Source organism: Meriones unguiculatus, chromosome 10 (genome assembly GCF_030254825.1).
Source record: "Meriones unguiculatus strain TT.TT164.6M chromosome 10, Bangor_MerUng_6.1, whole genome shotgun sequence".
NCBI classification, from domain to species: Eukaryota; Metazoa; Chordata; class Mammalia; order Rodentia; family Muridae; genus Meriones; species Meriones unguiculatus.
The window spans coordinates 36,824,032-36,848,526 of record NC_083358.1 but is presented as its reverse complement, the minus strand read 5'-3'; the positions used below and the strand labels follow the sequence as shown (position 1 = coordinate 36,848,526).

General features: G+C 37.7%; 1 protein-coding gene across 12 annotated transcripts in view; it reads left to right on the top strand.

Annotated features, from left to right (window-relative positions):
• Positions 1–23,588, top strand: part of Chd9 (chromodomain helicase DNA binding protein 9) — a 209,112-nt gene extending 185,524 nt beyond the window's left edge. For 8 of the 12 annotated variants that reach the window (XM_060392237.1, XM_060392236.1, XM_060392234.1 and 5 more), the window contains 10 exons: positions 1,017–1,219; positions 5,454–6,356; positions 7,070–7,230; positions 8,266–8,538; positions 9,372–9,540; positions 12,624–12,763; positions 13,198–13,419; positions 15,455–15,583; positions 18,145–18,249; positions 20,174–23,588. In XM_060392237.1, coding sequence (XP_060248220.1) covers positions 1,017–1,219; positions 5,454–6,356; positions 7,070–7,230; positions 8,266–8,538; positions 9,372–9,540; positions 12,624–12,763; positions 13,198–13,419; positions 15,455–15,583; positions 18,145–18,249; positions 20,174–21,040 — 3,172 coding nt within the window. In that variant the 3' untranslated portion in view covers positions 21,041–23,588. The remainder of the gene's footprint in view (positions 1–1,016; positions 1,220–5,453; positions 6,357–7,069; positions 7,231–8,265; positions 8,539–9,371; positions 9,541–12,623; positions 12,764–13,197; positions 13,420–15,454; positions 15,584–18,144; positions 18,250–20,173) is intronic. The other 4 variants (XM_060392239.1, XM_060392242.1, XM_060392240.1 and 1 more) reach the window with 3 other exon arrangements.
• Positions 23,589–24,495: the final 907 nt, after the last annotated feature.

Sequence of the window (24,495 nt, the reverse complement as noted above, 5' to 3'; positions counted from 1 at the left end):
CCTTCCCGTGGTCAAAACTATCACAGAACCAACCTAGACTGGACCTAAGAGAAGAGAAGCAGATTCCATCTCTACTGGAAATGAGTTGTAGTCACTGTTAATGAACTCTGTCCCTTCCCCTTAGTTTGTTAGATGTGGATTAATTTTCCTAAAACAATAGGTTTTTTATGACATTTGATTGCTCATTATTTTGCATGGGTATGAAATCTTATGTTCAGAAGTCTAAGTTCAAAGATTCTTACAATTAGTTTGGTTTGTTTAAAGATTTATTTATTATTTTTTAAAATATTTCTTCTTATTAATTTTGTGGGTATGTCCATGTGAATGCAGGTGCCTTAGGAGACGAGAGGTGTTGTTATCCCCTTGGAGCTAGAGTAAAGGCATTTGTGGGCTGCCTAATATGGGTGATAGAGGCAAACTTGGGTCCTGTGGAAATGCAATGTGTGCTATTAGCCACTAAGCCATCTTTCCAGCCCCTACTGTTGTTACTATTATTTTACATGTGTGGACATCTGCCTGCATGTAGTGCCCACATAGGCCAGAAGAGGGCATCAGACCCCTGGAACTGGAGTTACAGATGGTGTGGTCCACCAAGTGTGCGGTGTGAATGGAAGCTGGGTTCTCTATGAGAACAGTCAGTGCTCTTAACGGAGGAGCCATATCTGGAGCCCCTTTCTGTTACAATTTACCTAGCATTTCTAACTTCGCTACAGCTTCCTCAGCCGAAAATGCCCTACTTAGTTTTAGTCCTCCAACTTAAGTTGTCTCTGTTACCCGAAATGCCATTCTTCTCATCCTCTAGTCCATAGCACAGCCCACGCGGCCCATACAGTCTGTTCAGTTAGATTACATCAGCTAGAGTCTTAAAATTATTTTAAGATCTAAAATCTATATTTAATCCTGTAAGGTATTAGGTACTACAGGTATTTAAGTCTGTGTTACACTTGTTATTTTCACCACAAATGAAAATGTTGTGATGTGTATGTGTGTTTTTTTCTCAATCTGGTTCAATATAGATGGACAAGAAGAGAAGAAGCTGACTTTTATAGAGTTGTGTCTACGTTTGGAGTAGTTTTTGACCCTGACAGAGGGCAATTTGATTGGACAAAATTCAGAGCTATGGCTAGGCTACACAAGAAAACTGATAACAGTTTGGAGAAGTATTTGTATGCATTCATGTCCATGTGTCGGAGGGTTTGTCGTCTTCCATCCAAAGAAGGTATGTATCAGGGTATTTTTTTCCCTTGTATAAATCAAAGAAACAGAATTAATCAATATTTAGACATTACTAAGTTTTTATAACTGTAAATAAATTATGCCTAAAGACCCCTGTTCCTCAAGCCTGTTACTACAGTGAGATGAAGAGAATAAAGATACACACCAAATTGAAAGAAAATAACTTCTTTAATCCTATCATTAGGTAGACAGAGGCAGGTGGATCTTAGAGTTCAAGGCCAGCATGGTCTTGTAGTCATCTACTGCCTCTGGTTCTTACAATCTTTCCAGTCTTTCTCAGGTGTTACAGCACATATAAGACTTGTGCATACTCCAGGCAAAACCCCAGCCGGGAGAGGGGAAATGGGCAGGAAGTCCCAACCCTACCTAAGGAGCGTTTGACAACTGACAGTTTTCTTTAAGGATGTAGCCCCTGATAGGTCTACGATGCTTCAGTGGCTGGCCAAACATCCAAGCACGTAAGGGCCGTGCAATCTGTACTTGATGGGTTTTAGAAGGAAATAAGACCAAAACAAAACAAAAAAAAAAAAAGGATGATTAAGGAAAGTAGAATTTTGAGTGCATATGATCATAATACATTATATGAAATTTTTGTTGTATTAAATTCTCAATGAAAATGAAACAATATTCTTTTAATAATAGATTTATGGTAATGAGAAGGGGAAAGGATAGGTTATTTTGTTTTGTTCTGTTTTTGTAAACAGAAATAACATATTTTGAGTACCTCTCATAAAATTGAGGGAATTGTTTACGAAATAATTTACAGAGAATGGGGTTCCCATTTTTTTAAAAGTAGAAACATTGTGAATATTTACTTCATATTTTACATATTCATATATAGTAGCACACAAGAATACTTCCATGGCATAACCATGGAAAACACTAAAGTAACTTAAAAAGGGGAGGAGAAACATCCCATATAGTTTTCCTATTCATTATTTAAGAGTTCAATTTATTTTTTATTTTTTATTTAAGAGCTTACTTTTATCTAATTTATTGAGGTTCCTTATTCTTCTACCTCCCTTCTCCACCCCAATCCCATCCAACACCCCAACATCAGGTCAGAGAAAAAGAAGGTTATGGGGAGAGGGATAGCATCAGTCTCATTGGCTACTTCCTGCTTGTTGGGTTGTTGGGGTCGTTGGGATAAGTGCAGTCTTCATAACCCAGATATCCAATTTCTTCTCATCAAACTACAACAACCGCAACCAGGAGCAACAGGATGACAGCAGCCTCCTTTTTCCTTCCAGCACACCACCCCTCTCTGAGCTCTGGCACCTAGTCCCTCTCAGGGTCCCTCAGAATTAAACTGTCTGCAGCTGGCAAAGATCATGCTTCTCTCAGAGCCCACATGAGGCAAATAATCTACTGTTGTGGACAATCTAAAGCAGCCCCATATCTCACACCTGGGATTAAAAGAAAACATTTACATAACATAACTGAGTTTTTAAAGACAGCAAAACTCCTACTACACAATGATATCAATCACTTGTAAATATTTTTGGCAATGCACTGAAGTTTGAAATCACTTTTTCTGAAACTTCCAAAAAGCACCAGCTTCAGATTTTCTTTGTTTTCTTCTGCCTTCTGAAGAACAACTATATTATTTGTATATCTAGAGGTAATGTGATAATATAATCTTTATGCCAAAACTAGTTTATTGGATATTTTAAAGCATATTTGCCTAAATCACTGTATCATGACACTCTGTTCAGCTGGAAATAAAAGGCTTCCTTGTTTGGAGAAGACTGTAAATGAAGGAGAAGAGATAGTTTTCAGTGGCACTCAGTTCCACATAAGCAATAAGCGTCCTCTTCTGTGTCATAGCCAAATGCTCTGTGTTCAAGGGTTCTTGTCTAGTTTCTTCTGTCATTCTGAGTCATAAATGCATCCTGAGCAAATTGCTTCATCTCAGACTGTTTTGCTTTGAGGACTTCCCCTGGGTTTTGAGTGTTACTTGAAACAACCAAAAATCCTCACAGCTGGTATGAGACCCTCCGGATCAGTCCTGAGGTCTTGGGGGGCCCTGGAATCTCGGTGGGACCTCCAAATGTTATACCCAGTTCGTGAGCCCCCAAAAGATCTACAGGAATCGACTCCGTTGCAAAACACATGAGGGTCTTTTTATTGAAAATTACAAGCTGCAGCTTGGGCCCACACAGCCCTACCACCAAAGTGGTGGGAGCTGAGCGCCAGGGTTCCAATTTTTAAGACATTTTGAAGAATTTTGTTAAGATCATTTAGGAAAGAACAGATGACCTAAGATGCTGTTCTGGGATGAATGTCTCCTGTGTAGCCCAGTGAAATCACTCATGGTGCCATGGTCAGCACTTCCTTTTGCCCTATAATGTGACGTGTGCAGTCTTCGATGTTCTTTCATTGTTTGTCATGTCCATATGAGCGCAGTATATATAGGAGTTGCTTTTCTTCTTCCACCAAGTATGCTCTTCGGAATTGAGCTCAGGCCATCAGGCTTGGCCACAAGCACACCTTACCTGTTGAGGCATCCTGCCAGCCCCTCTGTTATTTCCATTGCTTTTGTGTGCCTGTGTGTGTGCACGGTTTGGTTTTGAGACAGGCTCTCACCATGTGGTCTTGGATGGCCTGGAACTTGTTTTATACACCTCAAGCTCATAAAGACCCATCTCCCTCTGCCTCTGCCTCCCATCCCAGGTGTTGGGACTGAAAATGTGTACCTATTCCATACAGCTCTTCGTTTTTTGTTGATTATGATTGTTAGCTGCTAAGTCCAATGGCCTCTTATTTTATAGTAAAAACATATGTAGCTTATTAAAACTCCTGAAATTCCACATGGGTTTCTGCCATATTTTTTTCTATTTGGATTTGACTTTTCATATGATTGGATTGAGTGTATTCATTTTGGCAAGAGTACCACGAAAATATTGTGTCATTTTCTTTATTTTTTTGAAACAAGGTCTCCATACATAGACCATGCAAGCTTCCATCTCACAGAGATTAAAGCCGTGTGTCACCTTGCCACATTGTTGTATCTTTTGTATGTCATGAGGTTTGTGCTATCAGAACAATATTCATTGGAATCACTTGGTCAAAGTAGTTTATGATGTACTTTTCTACTTTAGCTTTTCCCATATAATTAACAAATAACTTGGAATCTCACAAATCTCATTTCTACTTAAACTTTCAAAAATCTATTAGTGAGCTGGAGAGATAACTCCACGGTTGAGAGCACGGGCTGCTCTTGCCGAGAACTCAGGTTTGATTTCCAGCACCCATGTGGAGGCCAACAACTATTAGTAACTTTAGCTTCAGGAAGTCTACTACCCTCTTCTGGCCTATGGCAACAGACACACATATGATTACACGCATGTGCATGTAGGCAAAAAAAAGTCCACACTCATAAAATAAAAATAAATAAGTCAAAAATGAATCTATTGATTTTAGCACCTGCTACATAATCAAATCTGGTGTGCATTAGTTTCTCTGTGCAGTTCCATTTATAGGCTATAAACTATAGACCCAATACTTTATTTTATAGGCTATAAACTATACACCCAATACTTTATTTTTTTCTCAAAATTTTATACATGTGGGTATTATGAGTTCTACATATTGGTTCTTGGATTATTGTAATAACACATTATCTTTTTAAGTGATTTCTAAGAGCTGTTATCCAGATTTACAAATGCTGAAGCTGAAACCTCTGTCCCAGTAGTTTGTGTGATGTTCGGTTGATAGACTGTGTTTCTCTCAAACATTAAAAATCTGTATTGCCAGGCATGGTGGCACATATGGGAGGCAGGGGCAGGCAGATCTCATGACATTGAGGCCAGCCTGGTCTATATAGTGAGCTCCAGGACAACCAGGGCTATAAAGAAACACTGTCTCAAAAAAGCAAAACAAACAAACTCTTTTTGTAACCTAAGTTATCTTATACACTATGAAATATGCCAGTCTATATTTGTTTATTGGGTATCGCTAAACCATTCTGGTTGTGTTTATAAGTAAGCTTAGAGAATTTCTTAAAAGTAAATTCTTATTATGGTAATATACTTCTGAAATAATAATATATTACTCATTTTTTAAAATATTGATATTTTGCATAATTTTAGTAATTTTAAAAACAATTTTCATATTTACAATCCTGGGAATTATAGCGATATTTTTAAAGTTACCTTGTGTTAAATCTCCCATAAAGCATTTTTGGGATTAATATTTTTGTCCTTGTTTCAATATAGAATTGGTGGATCCAAATATTTTTATTCAGCCAATCACAGAAGAGCGTGCATCTAGGACTTTGTATCGCATTGAACTTCTAAGGAAAGTGCGGGAGCAGACACTCCGACACCCACAGCTATTTGAGCGCTTGAAGCTTTGCCGTCCAAACCCAGACTTACCTATCTGGTGGGAATGTGGCTCTCATGATAGGGATTTGCTTATCGGTGCTGCCAAACATGGAGTAAGCCGAACAGACTATCACATTCTGCGTGATCCTGAACTCTCGTTTATGGCAGCTCAAAGAAACTACAGTCAGAGTAAGGCGGCTCATTCAAGGACTTCTGCCCCACTTTTACAGCAATACCAAGTAGCACTTTCTGCCTCTCCTCTTACCTCGTTGCCTAGGCTGCTAGGTGCTAAAGGTACTCTTCTAGAGGATATGAAAGCAAAAGGTGAAAGCCTTAAAGAAGAGCCTCCATCTTCTGAAGAAGAATCTATATCTTCTATGGAAACAAGGACACGAGTTAAATCTGAGCCTGTAAGTCCAAAGAATGGTGTTTTACCACAGGCTACTGGAGACCAGAAATCTGGTGGGAAAAGTGAAACAGACAGACGCATGGTTGCAGCCAGAACAGAACCCCTAACTCCAAACGCAGCTTCTAAGAAACAGAGAGTCCACAAAAGAGGATCAGAATCCAGTTCTGATTCTGACTCTGATTCTGAGCGCTCATCGTGTTCTTCCAGATCCTCCTCCTCTTCTTCCTCCTCCTCTTGTTCACACTCTCGATCAGGCTCTAGTTCTTCTTCATCCTCATCTTGTTCTTCAGCATCCTCCTCCTCCTCCTCATCCTCCTCCTCCTCATCATCATCTTCTTCATCATCATCCGAAGAAAGTGACAGTGAAGAAGAAGTCCAAAAGCGAGGTATATGCATAAATTTGTTCCTTTCATGGCAGCTTTTCAAATGAAAATATATAGAACTTTATTTAAATAACTGAAGCATGCTTAAACTTGTGAGCTTAAATTTTATGCTTATAAATTTTTCTTAGAAAAGCATGATTAAGGAAACTAGAGTTACTTACATAATCTGTATTCTATATTCAAGGCATTGCCAATAGATTAGTCAGACAGGAGATTATGAAGTTTTACCTAACAGTTTGTATTCTCTATGACTTTCTTAAATTTACAATTTTCCCAGAACAAGTTTACTAATGAATAAATAAAGGATATTTATAGCAACCACCAGGAATCTTGGATTAAACAGACCAGCAAGAGTATCATAGGCCATGCTTGGCACTTACAGTCAGTGGAAGAATATACAATAAGAACTCCAGCTCCTCAACAGAGTGGCATTGGTGGTCCTTTTCCGTGGGTGTCTTTGTACCTTGTTCAAGTACAAGGAAATGAGTCAGCATTAAGCTTGTGCAGGAACCACTCTGGCTTAAAGAGCATCATCTTCTCCTGGAGCCATAGTTACTTGTCACAGCTCTCAAGGTATAAGTTTCAGGGCTGTTACCACGAGCATGCACAGGCCTAAGAGAATTGTGGAGAAATTAGGAAGTTACATAAGACTGTAAAATTGTACATAAATTTGTTTTACATAGATTTTTAAAGGTGATTGTAATTGTTCTCATTAGAAGGTACCCCTCATGGGAAAGCCTATGATGAAGAAAGTGTTGTGTCACTGAGCACTACCCAGGATGAAACCCAGGATAGTTTCCAGGCAAACAATGGAACACCAGAGTCTGCGTACCTCTTACAAGGTGGATATATGCTGGCAGCCTCATACTGGCCAAAGGTAAAAGAATAAGTTATTGTTGAGACAGGTCACTTTATTTTCCTGAATAGCTTTGATAGTAGACATTCTTTTTTCTTTTCCTTTTTTTTTTTTTTTTTTAAATCAGGTCTCACTATATGGGTCTAGTGGTCAGGCTGGCCTCATACTCACAGGCATCTGCTTACCCCTGCCTCCCGAGTGCTGGGATTAAAGGCTTGCTAGACCACATCTGGCCTAATGATAGATACTCTTACATGGAAAAATTGGTCACTGTACAGTTATGGTGACATTTTGGTATTTGCATCAAAAGTATAAATTGCTACTACCTATTAAGTGAGTTATGCTTATATGCTTATGCTTCTCACTGTAACTTTAGAATGTTTAGAATGAAGGACAGTAAATGCCTTTTGCACTTGTAGCTTACCAAAGTTCATTTTAAATAGGTACATTCAGTGGTAAGAGCAGCTATAACTGCTTTCAATATAGGGATTTCTGTAATCCCCACATGTTACTAAACTAACACACATACCTTTAGGAATGAGATTAGGAAATAAGAAGGAGCCTGTGCACTTTCTACATTTCTAAGTATTAGTTCTGTTATTCCAAACAGAAAAGGGGGCTGTAGTCCTGCATCTATAGAAGTAACACCATTACTAGAGTACTTGCCTGACATACACAGAGCCTCGGGTTTAGCTGGCTATTGTGGCACACATTTATACTGTATTTCTATAATTCCAGCAATTGGGAGGTGGAGATAGGAGGATCCTAAGTTTAAGGTCATCCTTGGGCTCCTTACTGAGTTCAAGGCCAGTCTAGAATACATAAGACTCTGTTTCAGGAATAAAATATTAAAATAATAAAAATGTCTTTGTGGCAATGCTTTTAAATTTCATCAAAGGGAATTTGTACTTGAATAATTTACAGATTTATAATACATGTGAGGATGTATATTCACTGTTACACCTGGCTTAAACCATCAAAGCTCTTGGATTATTTGATCTCCGAAGGTCTGGCCTAATTACTAAAAGCATACCTCGATGCTACCTGCTTTTCTAGGACCGGGTAATGATCAACCGCTTGGACAGTATTTGTCAAACAGTTCTGAAAGGGAAGTGGCCTTCAGCTAGAAGAAATTATGATGCAAACACGGTGGCATCTTTTTATACCACAAAACTGCTGGATAGTCCCGGAGCAGCTACAGAATATAGTGAGCCCAGTGTCCCCACTCCCCCAGCTGCTGCTGTTAAAGAAGAACATGAGCAGTCAACACAGATGTCAAAGGTGAAGAAGCATGTACGAGAAAAGGAGTTTACAGTGAAAATCAAAGACGTATGTGTATTTTTATTGCCCTAGGGCCTGGTTGCGATTGCGGTGTGCAGCATGCTTTTCCTGCAGATGGCTGCCTGCTCTTACTCTTCCTTCCTTCACATACTTGTCTCATGGTATTTGGATTGCTTCTCTTCTGAGATCTAGGTTGTTCAAGTTGACTATTCCATTAAAAGGCTCATCATTAAATATGTTTCTCTCCTGAGTATAGTTCTGATGAACAAGGTGTTTCTTAAACAATGTGATAACTTCTGGTCTTTTTATATAATATGTGGTATATCAGTGCTCTAGCTCTTAAACATTTAATGTGCCTCATTACTAGTAATGCTTATTTTAATATGATCTTTGAAATTTAATTATTTGCTATCTAAAATATGGGTGAGATTTAATGTGAAGAACACACATGTAACCCTAGCACTTTATAGGCTGAGAGAAGAACAGAGAGAATTTGAGGGCAACTTGAGAGCCCATAGTGAGACCATATTTCATGCAGGAAAAAAATGCATACCAGTATATATGTATAGGTGATGTCTCTAAAAGTGTCATAAATAATGTACCCAGAGACGTCCATCTGCAGCTGAAAATGTTGCAGTTATCATGTACTTCTCACATGGAAAACTTTGGTTTGTATTCATAGAAATGATTAATGTGTTTTCTTCTGTTGATTTGTGAACAGGAGAACCTCAGTAGTGTGTCAGGGATTTTGCCTTCACTCTTTATAAGTAAAATGTTTTTCTTGATATCCTAGAGTAAGGTTTTTGTTAACATTTTCTGTCTTGATAAGGTTTTTCGGACTGTTTGTTTGATTGTTTGATTGTTTGATTGTTTTTTAATAGGAAGGTGGTTTGAAGTTGACATTTCAGAAGCAGGGGCTTGCCCAGAAAAGACCATTTGATGGTGAAGATGGTGCGCTGGGTCAGCAGCAGTATCTCACTCGGCTTCGAGATCTCCAGAGTGCATCAGAGACTAACCTTGTCAACTTTCCAAAATCTATGCCAGCATCAGGTAATAAGCAAACAGTAACTTCTTATTAATGAGATATTCTTGCCATTTCCAAATTTTCTTTTATAGATTTTTAAAATAAAACTTTATTTATTTATTTGTTTGGTTGGTTGTTTTTAGTTTTGGGTGCCTCTTTAACGCCTATAAAGTAGTCAGCATAATATTGAATCTTACTATTTCCTGGGATGTGTATATGTGGTGTGTGTGTGCGTGCCTGCCTTGGGTGTGTGTGCTTGAGATCAAAATTGGGACTTCATGTATGCTCACCAGTCACTTTACTGCTGAACTGCACCACCAGCCTTGTTGAACTTAATATGACATTTTAAATTACAGCAGTTCGCTTTGAGAGACATAAGTATTTGAATAAAAATAACAATTTATCAAGTAGCTTTTAACAGATAAAAGTTTGGTACGACAGTAATTTAAGTCCTCTGGTAATGGTTGTTGGTAGATGACTAAAACTTGAGGGTGTGTAGGCAGATTTTGGAGATGGTCCAAGCAGATATGACACAGGAGTTATTTCGTTCACAGTTTTCACAGAACCCTTTCAAGAGCAAGAGACCATTATCCCACTTTAGATAGCCCTTCTTATGTCCTAACACATCTAAGTGTCAGAAAAATATCTTGTTATTTGGAAGTAAGTTTTGCCTGCTGTTTTTTTCAATGATTGGAGTTCTACCTCTAAAAACAAAATATATTTGACCTTGCCCTATCTATGTCTGCATAGTAAATCATACCATTTTGAAAGCAGTTGCCCTATTAATATGTGTTTCCCCTGAGTCTCTATTTTGGCAGCTTGAATCAACACATTTACTAAGTACTTCATTTATGCCATGCGATATGTCCTCTTTAAACAATGAAGAATGACTAGATGGGCTGGAGAGATGGTCCAGTGGGCAAGAGCACTCATTGTTGCAAAGGACTGGCTTACAACCTTCTGTAACTCCAGTTCTGGGAGCATTCTGATACCCTCTTCTGATCTTTATGGGCACCAGACATGCAAATGGTGAACACACATACTTACAGGCAAAGCAACATACCCATAAAATGAAAATGAATAACTCCAAAAATGTTTTAAATCCATTCAACACTGTTTTTGTCTTGTTGACCTCCTTCTACCTGTGTTCTTAAAGTGTCAAGAATTGAAGAAAATGCTTAGGATCAGCTGAGTCTTGAGTGTTCACCACCATATACTTACCCCCAAAATACAAATTTTCAATTAAAGAACATGCATGGGTTGAATTTTCTTCATACCTTCTTTATTACACAAGGCTAAGGACTCTAGTTTAATAGGAGTTAAGTCTGGTTGCCACATAATACTTGCAAGCATTTCAAGTCTGTTACTGTGCATGAGTATAGTGTACAGGACTTGTTTGCTGTTTTCAATTGTTGCTGTTTCTACTTTTTAAATTATAAATTAGCTTAGCTTCATTGGCATCAGTTTGATCTCCTCTGGATTCATTAACCACCGTGTAATTTTCTAGTTCAGTGTAATTTTCTAGTTACTAGGCATCTCACAATTAAGACTTGCATTTGAAGGGCTAAGGATATAACTTGGTGGATGACGCACTTGCTGTGTAAGCCTGCAAACCAGCCTGAGGATCCCTGGCACCTCCTAAAGCCTGGGCAGGTGTTATATCATACCTGTAATCCCACTGCTTGCTGGCCAGCAACAGGGGATCCTTGGCGTAGGCTGGCTATCTAGACTAGCCAAATCAACGAGCTGTAGATTTAGCGAGAGACCCTGCCTCATTAATGAAATTGGGGAGCAGTTGAGGAAGACACCAGCGGCAATCTCTGACCTGCACACATGCACACGTGCACACTGCACACTTGTGTGCCCATATCTACCACACACACTTATAGATGTCCTCTACCTGCACAAGCACATTCAGGGTGTGTGTTTCTATTCATGAAGAATAAGCTTCCCAGATTATGCTTTACGGTGATCATTTTGTGGTTAAGGAGCTCTTTTCCCACTAAAACATGAGGACAAGCGAAGATTGGCTGTGAGCTCTCCTGCCCACCATCCTCAGTGGGTTTACTATTTCTCCTCTTAAACGGAAAGCTCCTCTATGAGATACAATCAGTAATTAGATCATGTGAAGTGGCATTGCAGCTGAATAATGTCAACTTTCACCCATAAGTAATTCTTTAATGAACTAATACTATATGTAGTATATAGTAGTTATATATAAATAGCATATGTTATATAGCAAATAATAGTTTAGGTAGCTATTACTATTATGTTTCTTTTTGTATTATATCAGTACTTTTTATATTAACAATGTAAGGGCTGAAGAGATACGTCAGTAGTTAAGAGTGCATATAACTCTTCCCAAAGACCTGAGTTCAGTTCCTAACACCCACGTCAAAGAGCTGCAAAAGCCTTAACTCCAGCACCAGGGGCTTCAGTGCCCTCTTCTGCACTCCATGGGCACCTGTACTTATGTGCATACATCCACACAGACACAAACATACACATAATTTAAAATTAATAAAATCTTAAAGGATAGAACAATAATTATATGCATACTATATAATAGTAATTATAACGCTGGTTGTAAAACTGTATAAAACCATGTTAACATCTCAAGTATTATTATTATGAACACTATGTGGTTATCACAGTATTTTATATAATAAATTTTGATAGTTGCAAGTGTGAAATCTGGATCTGTCTTTCTTCATGGACTTTTTGGAAATCAGTTAACATTAACATTTTTGAGCCTTTTGTCTGTAAGATGAAGCAGGAGGAGAAAGATATCACACTTTGTGGTGAATTAAATAAAATAACACGCAAAGTGGCCAGTAAAGAGCCTAATACCAGTCAGGTAAGGTGATTCATTCCTGTAATCCCAGAACGAAGGTGGCTAGGGCAGGAGGATTGGGAGCAGGAGGCTAGTGTGAGCTACTGAGGAAAGAGACATAGATTTCAAATCTCCAAGTTTTTAAATTGAGAAAAGAGCATGCTTTTAATCCAAGAACTTCTTAGTTTGATATATAAAAGAACTAATTTCACACACATTTAGAAAGCTGTACTGTTTAAGTTTTGAGTTACTATTTTGCTTTTTTACATTGATTAGGTACTTCCATTCAGTCAACCCTTGGTGCCAATGGAGTGATAATAGATAACCAGCCTATAGTGAAGAAAAGACGGGGAAGGAGAAAGAATGTAGAAGGTGTTGACATCCTCTTTATGAACAGAAGTAAACCACCTAATCATGTAAGTACAACTATTTTAAAACTACTTAACCTTAAGTCTGAAATTCAATCCTAAGTATATAACTGTTGTTGTCTTATAAAGAAATTCATTTTTCGTACTTTTAAATTGGATCTTAATAATATTTGACACTGACAATGAGCCATAAAAAATTTAAGTTTAAAAGACTTGGCAAAATTTTATAAAATGCTTTCTTTTTCAAAAGAGAGTGACTCTTGAATCTGGGTGTGGTAGAGCACTTGAGTGATTCCAGTATTCAGGGGGCAGAGGTAAGAGGATCAGTGCAGGTTTCAGGTCTTCCTGGTGTATTCCTGAGCAGTCAGGAATGTATAGCAAGATTGGGGGGGGAGGGGCAGGGGAAGACCTGCTGTTCTGTTGAACCAAAGTAAGAATAATAAAGCATGGAAATAAAAATTTTATTTGATTTTTTTTGGCAGTTTACTTTAGATTTAACCACCTCACAGCTTTCCACAGGGATAAACCCAGCCGTGTCCTATACGCAGCCTCAAAGAATCCCTGATACAGAAAGTCCAGTTCCAGTTATCAATCTCAAAGATGGAACAAGGCTTGCAGGAGATGATGCGCCGAAGAGAAAGGACCTGGACAGATGGCTTAAGGAGCACCCAGGCTATGTGGAAGACTTAGGAGCTTTCATTCCAGTAAGTACATTTTAAAATCTTGGTGTTTTTTAGTCTTTTTGTTTTTTGTTTTTAGTTATCAAACCTATGTACAAATTTCCATCCACTTGTGCTAAATATCTGTTCTGCCTAAGATTTAGGAAAATTATCAAAAAGAAAGAGTTACTGTCTTTCCTAAAAAATAATTCTGTATTGCTTTTCTTTCTGCATTTAATATTTAATTATAAAAATTACTTCAGGCTAAGTATGGTGACACATGCCTGTATTCCTAGTGGTAAAAAAAGACTTTTATGTTCAAAACTGTTCTACCTTTGTTTAATAAAAACAAAAACAAAACAAAAAACTTCTGACATAAAGTACTTTATTATACACAGTGAAGGTTGTAGTGGCATAAAAGTTCTAAGCCTTTCTCAAGTTTATTTTAAAGTAATAATAAATAAAAAATAATATAAATATTAAAATGTATCTATGTCTACCATTACACTTAATGCTTTATATTATCTCATCTAACTGTATTAGTATAGAATTGTTAAAATTATTTTACAAAGCAATTGAAATACTGACAATTTAAATAAATTAAATAGTTCCAGGCCACACAGCAGGTACTCTAAGCTGTAGGTACAGTTTCTTTCTTTCTCCAAATGGAGGAATTTATGTCAAGCAAAAAATACGAGTCACTATATTTAATTTGTGTTGCTTCTGTCTTCTGATGTGCTGTCTATTGTCTTTGGGCATGTGCTTTCTCAATCATAGAAATGTATTATTTGGTTTTAGTTCATTATTATCAGGCAGTAATGTGTCAGATCTAATGTACCACATAGGTAAATGTAGCAATTCTGTGTACTTTTTAAGGCAAAAGAATAGAGGCGTACTCCCTACGGTGAAGGCGGCAGGTTCTATCTGTTATATCTACCTCTATTATGAAGTTTAAATGGATTGCCTCAGGGAAGCAGGGTCCCACCACATAGGCTTCTTGGGGAATGTGTTTTGCTTTGGTTTTTCAGGATAGGGTTTTTCTGTGTAGCCTTTGTTATCCTGGAACTCAGTTTGTAGACCAGGCTGTCCTCAAACTCAGAGATCTGCCTGCCTCCGCCTCCTAAGTGCCAGGATTAAAAACATGTACCACCATGTCTAGCTTATTTTTTTTAATCTACTATTTTGAAGTTTACTTGCATTGTAGAGGGAATATGATTATTACTATTTTATTAACAGAATAAAATTAACTTCCTTGGTTGTTTGGGTTTTTTGTTTGTTTGTTTGTTTCATAAAAAGCAACTAGATAACCTGTAGTTTCTGGAATGTTCTTTATAATACAAATTTTGATATAATATTTTTATTTTATCACCAAGAAACAGCCTGCTAGCCTAAAACAGAAAGCCTTAATCTGGGATTTTAGATGCCTTTCATATCCCTAGTTTGTCTAACAGTTACCACAGATTTAATTCTTCTCTTTTTTTTTTTTTTTTTTGTCAAATACTTCTGTAGTTACATGGAAAGAGGCTATTACTATAAATACGCCAGGACAGAGGCAGTTGAATCTCAGAGTTCAAAGCCAGCCTGATCTCCAGAGTAAGTTCTAGGACAGCCAGGACTACACAAACAAATAAATAAACACAGAGGAAGCCTAAGGAATTTCTCTTGGAATCTGCTAGATCAGAAACTTACCAAAGGAAATTCAGCTTGTGAAAAATAGCACGCTGTTTCAGAGGAAACTGCTTCATCAGCACTGCTGACCCCCTCGTGTCAGGAATTGCTCTGTAGGTTTGTTGTGGCCTCTAAGGAAGAGCTGCAGAGGCTCACTGCAAGTGTTGTGCTTTCATATAGAACCATAATAGTGATTATCACAGTGGCCTTGAGTACATGCTCAAATGTAAAATTTGGAAAGAAAATGTAAAACTTAATTAAAATGTATTAAGTTTAAGACTTTAAGCAGACCAGCAAAAGAGTAAGCTTTCCCCTCTCTCGGGGCTCAACTTCTGGGCTCAGTTCACTTGAACCATTCTGAGCTGTGTTGAACAAGGCCACAAGATTCAAGATGTCTCTTGGTGTGTTTTAGAGAGTTCAGCTTCACGAGGGAAGACCCAAACAGAAAAGGCATCGATGCCGAAACCCAAACAAACTAGATGTCAACAGTCTCACTGGAGATGAACGTGTGCAGCTGATTAACAGAAGGAATGCAAGAAAGGTATCTGTATATCTCTTGTTACTGTTTCACGCTGATTAGCATTTAAGAGAAATTAGTGCATTGTGCATTCTTTTTTAACAGACTAGAGAATGGGTAGAACCATGGGGAAAGACATGCCTGATAATTTTATGTAGTCTAACATGAAAAATCTGGAAAAATGAAATAAGCAAGCCATTCCACAGTTCTGGCTAAGCAGTGTTGTTGTGTATGGTGGTGCACTGAACAAGGACCCCACATGTCAGGCAGTGATTATTTTCAGGGCATAATTTTGTTCCCTCAGGGGACACTTGTTGCAGTCCCCTGACACAGGCTTGGTACCACACTCAGCATGGTGGGTGGGGTTGAGAAGGGAGAGAATGAGCAGTGCTTCTCGCAGTACTTGAGGCGCCCTTGAGATCACGGTCATTTTGCCTCCGCTTTCCAAGTGTTGAGATAGCAGGTGTGTATCACCACACTTGGCAGCTTCTTAGCCAGTTTTAAGGAGAAGGAATGGCTTTTTATTTTTATTTGCTTTGGGTTTGATACTGAACGTGTGTGTGTTTGGGGGTCGGTGTACAAAGGCCTAACGACGTCATGCACGAGTCAGTTCTTTTTTTTCCCCCACTCTATAGGTCCTGGGGATTAAACTCAGGTTATCAGACTTGGCAGCAAGTACCTTAACCTGCTGGGCCATGTCGCTGGCAATAAATATTTTAAATGTTAATGCTGCAAACTTTCTGGAATCGTGCTCATTACCCTTAATGTGTAGGGTTCTCTACAAATTAAGATATAGCGTTAGGTTGATGTATTGCTAAGGAAAGGAACCATCCTACTAAGTCTACTTTGTTTTAGAAGAGGAGATTACGTTATGCTCTGTTATGTTTTGTTTTATTTAAAACGGGGCCTCATACAGTAGCTCAGGCCAACTTGGAACTCACTATGTATGCTGGGCTGGCTTCAAACTCAGGGTATTCCTTTTGCATCAGCCTTCTGGAGATTGAATTACAGATTATAAATCCGTTTTAACCTGAAGCTTTATTAAGAACAGAATGTAACAGAAGTTACAGAGATAAAGAATATGAGGAATATTAGATAAGAATGCTTATAGATATGGGTGATATACTCACTGTGATAAAATGAATGTACATCCTATATTTATCAGTTGGGGAATGGAGCCAATGACAGAATGCTTATGTAGCATTAACAGGCCCTAATTTAGTCCTCAGTACTACTCAAAAAAAAAAAAAGTATATATATATAATGTATTCAAGAGGATGTGGAAGAAGAAACTGCTCAAAAAAACAGCAAAAAGACTAAATTGTTAGGTCAAAGTCATTGATCTCAATATTATTAATTTAAATCCTGAATTTATCATATATAAAATATATAATTTAATGATATGTAATTTAGGTAATATACATAATTAATAAATAAAAGCATGGAATTCTGAGATCTATGCTTGACTGTTAACTCTTGACATTATTAAATGGCTCTATAAAGCTAACTGTAACTTCTAATGCTCAGATCCTCCATTTTGAAAATAGAAATGCTATCTCAAAAAGATGTTCTGAAAACTAAAATAAAATATGCATGTAGTGTTCAAATTCCAGCTTTTGATATATACATATTATAAACCAGATATCATTATAAGACACTTGAATTGTCTTATCTTCATCAGATACTTTGAAGGAAATATCATTGTCACCCCATTTCATAGATCACAAAAGAGACTCAAAGAGATTTACTGATTTACCTGAGTTTCCATAGCTGGGAAATGTGACTCCAAAAGGATATACTTTAAGGTAGGCTAGACTGCCTGTCTTGCCTACTAAGTACAACATGAATAATGGTTCTTCATTTTCTGCTCCAGTTAGTCCACTTAAGCATTCAAGGTTTACATCATTTCTATTTCAGTTCATTCCTGTCACTGTGACAGATACTGTGACCAAAAGCAACTGAGGGAGGAAAGGATTGATTTCCTGTTACAGGTTCATCGTCAAGACAAGTTAATGCAGGAATGCAAACAGGAACATGAATGCAGGGTTGCTTGCTCTTCCACATAATGTGATCCCCAATCAAGGAACTCACTCCCAAGGAAAGAGAGTATAAATCGTGGAAGAATGTTTCTTGATGCTTCAGTAACTAACTTTTACTAACTTTTTTGCTTTTACTGACTTACTTGGAGGCTCATGCTCAGCTAGTTTTTTAATACAGCTCAGGATACCTCCATAGGGAAGAGTGGGCTGGGCTCTCTGACATTAATTAGCAATAAAGACAGTCCCTGGACATGCCCATAAACCAGTCTGATCTAGACAGTTCTTCAATAGAGAGTCTCTCTATCAATAATTCTAGGTTGTGTCTACCAAGTTGACAGTTAAAGATAGCCAGAGGACAACAAAAATCTAATGTGCTTATATAGTATTTCAGTAGCCTATGTAGATTAGAGTGACCCTTTTTTTTTTTTAAATTATGCAGGTTATTGAAGGTCCTTCAAAAAACACATTTTAAAGAAATTGTATATCAGAAATCAAATAAGTAACTTCATACTTGAGTGGTAACTGCCTAACTCTGTTTGTTTACAGGTTGGAGGTGCATTTGCTCCCCCTTTGAAAGATTTATGTAGATTCCTGAAAGAAAATTCAGAATATGGAGTAGCTCCTGAATGGGGAGATGTTGTTAAACAGTCTGTGAGTATCTCACAAATGCACCATTTAAGAGATTAGAGCCTTTGATTATGTCTCAGATTAAACTTTCTTTTCAGAATACGAATTTCATGAACATATGACAATAGCTTGCAGTTCACAGTTTTTATTTTTCAGAATTGATGATAGGGTAGAATGCAGATAACTTTAAGTTCACATTTTTTTTAGAATGTATAATTGATGATAAAGTAGAATGCAAAACCAAAAACACTCCCTTTTGTGCCATAAAGAATAATCAAATAAGTATACAAAGGAATTTATATAAAAATAATCATCATGGACAGGATTCCTACAGATACTCAGGCTGGCTTTGAGCTGTAATCCTGCCTCAGCTTCCTGAGCACTGGGATTACAGATGTGCACCACTGCCTGGGCTCATCATGGTATAATAGTAAAACAATGGATAATAAGCCAATGGAATATAAATATTGGAATTTAATAAAACTCCTTAAAAATTATGTCTTAGAAGAACATCTGGCATCAAGAGAGAAAATGCTGACAATGTCCTAAATATCTTAATAGTTAAGATCTTAGGCCTAACTAATTAATTATTTCTATAGGTGTTCAAATGGAAAAGGCAAGCTGTAAAACTAAATTCAGTGTAATTATGCTTTTATTTTGGAAAGGAGTGAGGAGAATCACCAAATAAGTACAAAGCAAATGATGCATTGTACACTCTAAACACTGGCAGTGCTGGGGCTGAGTGGTGAGAGCAACATGGTTCTGTTCTCTTTGTATTTATTGCTGTACTTTCTGTGGTGAGCCACAGTGCTTTTGAAGAGAAAAGGAAGTTGGCCACTTAAAACCAAACAAGATTAGATTTGTCCTTAGACTACATCTGCACCTCCACAGGCTGTGGCTGCTAAGCACATGGCTCAAGGTGTGCTTAGTGTAAAATACACACTTTTCAAAAATTTAGTTCAGAAAAAAGAGTATAACACATCTCAATTTTTATACATTGCATTATGAAGTGAAAATATTTAGATCATGTTTTTTTAATTAGTCTAGATTACTAAAATTTATGTGGCCACTAGGAAATTACAAACTACATATGTGACTTCCATTGCATTTCTACTAAACAGTGCTATTGCAGAGGTCATAAAATAAACTTTGAAGAATTTTTTTTATCCCAGAACATCCTAGGAGAATTATATGAAAGCAGCACAGATGGTCATTTGCCTTGACCACGCTCTATCAGCAGGTACCACTGCTGTTCTCAGCCAGATATTAAGCCCTGATCTTTCTTTTTTTTTTTTTTAACTGCTCATCACAAATATGTAATTTTAGTGATTATACACCAAATATAGAACCATGCTTTTTTGGATATAATATAACTTCATGAAGCCTTATGACTGTCATAAACATTTACAGTGATAGATGTGTACACGTGCATCGAAGACCCCATGGTATCCAGATAGTAATGGGTCATAACGTCTTTGCCCTTTTGAGTGGACCTTTGTGTCTTGGCTCTGTTTACCTTATTCTCAAAGTGACAGTCAAGGCTGATTTGAAGCATCTCGATTTAACCTCAACCTTTTGCTTAGTTCCCCTGTCCTTCCTTTAGTTATAGATCAGATGGATTTGAACAAGTGGTGGTATGTACAAAGAAAGGGTCATGAAAATACCCTTGATAAAATTTCTTTGTTTCTTAAGTGTCCTGTCATAAAACTTAAGCTTTATAAAGAAAATTAAATGCCTCCTTCCATTCTGTTTCCTATGATTGAAAAAAATGTGAGGGGGGATAGCTGGTTGAAGCCACAACTTTGTTTAAAGTCACCTCTTTCATAATAGCAGCAATACAGGTTAGGTTTATGAATAATTACCTCTTACTAGGCTATTTGATAAGCTATTTGGTATTGATTTTATCTTCATGTAGCTATCGTTAATGAATGTGTATTATTGTTTCTAGGGATTTCTTCCAGAAAGTATGTATGAACGTATTCTCACTGGTCCTGTTGTGAGGGAAGAAGTAAGCAGGCGGGGGAGAAGGCCTAAAAGTGGAATTGCCAAGGCTCCAATAGCAACTGCTCCTGCTAGCAGTGTGCCAGGCAATCCCTTATTGGCCAATGGACTACTCCCAGGAGTGGATCTCACAGCTCTTCAGGCCTTACAACAAAATCTACAGAACCTGCAGTCACTGCAAGTGACCGCAGGCTTGATGGGCATGCCTGCTGGTCTTCCTTCTGGAGGAGAAACTAAAAACATGGCTGCTATGTTCCCCATGCTGTTGTCAGGGATGGCTGGGTTACCAAATCTGCTAGGCATGGGAGGACTCCTGTCAAAGACTGCAGAATCTGGGGCTGAAGAAAAAAAAGGAAATGACTCTAAGGAGCTAGAAGGAAAAAAAGAAAGGACAGAGAGCCAAAGTTCAGAGAATGGAGGAGAAGGCTGTGTGCCAGGTTCTCCTTCAGCTTCCTCCTCAGCTGCATTGAGTCCAGCTGCAGCTGCCAAGCCCCTAGCTCTTAACCCTCTCTTGCTGTCTAACATACTTTACCCAGGGATGCTGCTCACTCCAGGCCTTAATCTTCATATTCCAACCTTGTCTCAGTCCAATACTCTTGATGTACAGAAAAACAAAAATAGTGACTTAGGGTCATCTAAGTCAGTAGAAATAAAGGAAGAAGATTGCAGAGTTAGAGATCAGGAAGAGAAGGAGGGAACTGAGCCTAGTCCTCTCCATGAAAACAGCACAGATGAGGGCTCAGAGAGAGCTTCTTCCGGGTCTGAAAGCACATCATCATCATCTGAAGATTCAGACTCAAGCAATGAAGATTGACTGGGGTCTCTGCACCTCACGCTGAACTGGTTCCGCCTTTTCTTTAATTGCTAACTGTAAATATCCTGGTGTTGAGTGCATCAATAATTTACTGACAGAACATTTCAGTTGTTTGTTTAGAAGTGCAAACTGCTTTCAGAGATGTTTTGCATGTCCTATTTCTTAAGATCCATAAGTTTCTGAACTCGGATGTACTATCAGATACATACACGTATAAAGTTACAACAAAAGGCATTATAATTTTGTTGGGGGTTAATTTTATGAAAATGATGCTCAATAAGAGTTGTATATTTAATATATTTGCAGTGAACACAGAATACTTTATGCATATTACTGATTTAATTTGAATATAGTTTTACAGCCTCCTTGACACTTATAATTTACAGATCAAAACTCAGCAATAATTTGGGCAGCTAATGAATGTCATGAAAGCTGTAGACTCTACATCACCATCCATTGCTTTAATTACATAAAAATGCTCTAGTGTCATGATGCACTGCTGATGTTTCCAATTCAGGTACAAGTATGTTTTAAAGAAGAAATAAGTTTCCCAATCAGCCAATTTATCTGGCTACCTGTTACCTCAGCTGAGTTAGTTTAGGAAGTTTACATTCGTTTCTAATTCTGTGCTTGTTTTCAGGGGTTTTTAAATACATCCTATATATCATGTCAATCTGGCAAGGAAAATGACTTGCATTTTACTGAGCTTAACTCAGAAATCAGTGAAAATGAAGTCATAAAATAATCTTGTGTCATATGGCTTTGGTACCCTGTACACATACATTAAAACTTTTCCAAGTTTGGCCTCCTATTAAAAATAATTATGTCTCAGATGAATAATGTCTTGTTTCCAGGGTTCAGAAAGGCAAACTCATGAAACACCACTGAGAACTTTCAACACAGCGCCCTTCACGTACAGGAAAGTGTTTGTTTGCTTTATTTGTATAGGTTTCTGTTTGTGTCTTATGTCCTAGAAATATTCCAAAATAACAGGTAATAGTAGTCAAGTAATATGCAGATAGTCTGAATTAATTGCGTTTCTAGGAGTAAGAAAACAGCATGTTACCCAGAGTCAGTGTTGGGCTATCAGTTTATAATAAATGCTGAGCTGCCCACTTTGAAAATGCACTTTGACTAATCTCAAAAAGATGTACAGACTATACCTATGAAGTCCAAGGCTCTGTTCTGTTCCTTAAAATCCTTCATCATGTACAATGTGTCTGGTATTTGATTTGTGATATCATTTCTCCTGCTAAAGCTGCTATCATTCTGACAAGGTAGAGGTTCAAGGTTTACCTTTATATACATTGGAAACAATTAGAACGGACTTAGACATACTAAGGAGAGATAAATATTAGCATTTTCCTGGTGTCTAAATCATGCTAAAGTTTGCAAGGTGGTAAATTTGGGAGGGGTACCGCAGTTCTTTCCTCTGAGAAAACTAACTTCCAGTGTGTTTTAATAGAGCTGTTGTTGTTTGTCACAGACTAAGCTATTATACTGGGTTTCCCAAGACCTTTACCAGTAAATTATGTTTCTGTATGTAAAAATGTAACCCATTATTAGACAATGTTATATGTATTTACCAAATTATGTAAGTTCCATTGGAATTGTATTATTAATTTTTGTATTTTCTCAAAGTAGTACTTTGAATTGATAGTTCTTTATGCAACGTCTTAGCAATAGTCCCCGTAATGCCCATCCAGGAACAGTGGGTAGTGATCCTTCATCACGAAGGTGATGTGTTACATACATTGTGTGTTCCCTTTGCAGTATTGCACTTTTGTTTAACTAGAACACACCTGTGAGATAGCCAAAGTTTTTCAGACAGTTACCTTGGTTTGCCAGTGGAGTGTCAGCACCACCCATATCCCCTACTTCCTCTAGGTCTGCCCGTATGATCTTTATTCCTCTCTTTCCCAATTAAAAGAAAAATGAGGTTAAAAAAATACTTAGATCTTGTCATTAAAATCTAATTTATAGCAAAATCTATGAGATAAAGTATTTTCCTAATTATGGTCTAATAAATTTGGGTAACATCCTAGTGATTCTCTTTCTATATATAATAAGGCAGTTACAGTTTTCAGAGCATTAATGCTAGGTTAACTTTAAGCGGTCTCTTGGGTTTCAAGACATTTCTTTGTAGAATGATTGGGGGAAAGATGGTCCAGGTGTCAGCTAAGAGAAACATGCAGATACGGAAATGTAAAGTTAAGGGTTATAAGAAAAGAATTGATGGAATTACATAATCCTAAAGTTGCGGTTGAAAGGATATCCCAGTATGTGTTGGTAGTTACTGAAAGAATTATAGCTGGTGTTGCCTTGTATTTTAGCCCTCGTTTCAGGTTTCATGATTCAAGTCTTAGTCCAATTTTTCTTTTGGACATTTGCAATATTTACCAGTTGTGTTTTGTGTAGTCTAAATTTGCTTTCTGTAGTTGAGCAAACGTCTTAAAAAGTCATTTGTAATTTATTAAATTACTTTCTATGATGTTCTATAGAGCAAATGGAAGTTTAATTATTTTTTATTAAACATATTCTTTGACTACCCATGATGTCAGCCTCCGTACATGACAATACTTTTCACTTGACTTTTACATATAATTTATCTCACTCTGGCTATAAAAGAATAGTTATAATCTTCAAAGGCGCTGTGTGCCTTACAAGACATGCTCATGGTGTTGGTGGGTGTGTCACCCAGGCTGGCCCCAAAGTCGGGCTCAGTGATGTACAAGTGTATGGGAATTTCTCTACATCTACAATAGCATCTTAAGTGTCAGATTTTCACTTTCAGTTCATTGTTCACTGACACTGGTGTCTGCATAAAAAGGAAATAGCTCTTTTGGAGCCTTAAGTGTTAAGCCCCTGTCTCTAGAGCTGCCTCCACCCTAACATTGTGTTTCCTTTTCTTGTCCTTTTACCCCTAAAACTTTCAGAAGGACTAAAAAGGACAAACCTCACCCCTTACAGGACTTTATTTTGGAAACCAATAATTAGCTCTTGGCCATAAGAAGTTTTTCTGACTTGGTGCCATTTGGGGCAGTGTGTTTTGGAAGCATTTAACAAATAGCATCTCCCATTATGGAGGTAAAACTGGGTCCTGTGCCTTCATTACCCTGAACACCTGCAGCTGCACTGACTTGGATATTTTTGAGAAAACACATACTGTACATATGTGTATATGAAGTGACATTTCAGATTTTGCGAAGAAAGGGTAATTGTGATTTAATAATGGTCATACTGGTTTAGGGTGTCCTTTCGGGCAGAGGGCAGAACAAAGACAAGCACAGCACGGAAGATGGGAAGAGTTTAGTGACTGCTGGCCAAGAACACCCAGGACTGAGACCACTGCTAGGAGCAGGAGAGGGAGGAGCAGATTGCTTCAAGACCACCCTGGAACACACCGCCACCACCTTGATATGATTTTACTTCCAGCCTCAATCCTGAAGAATAAA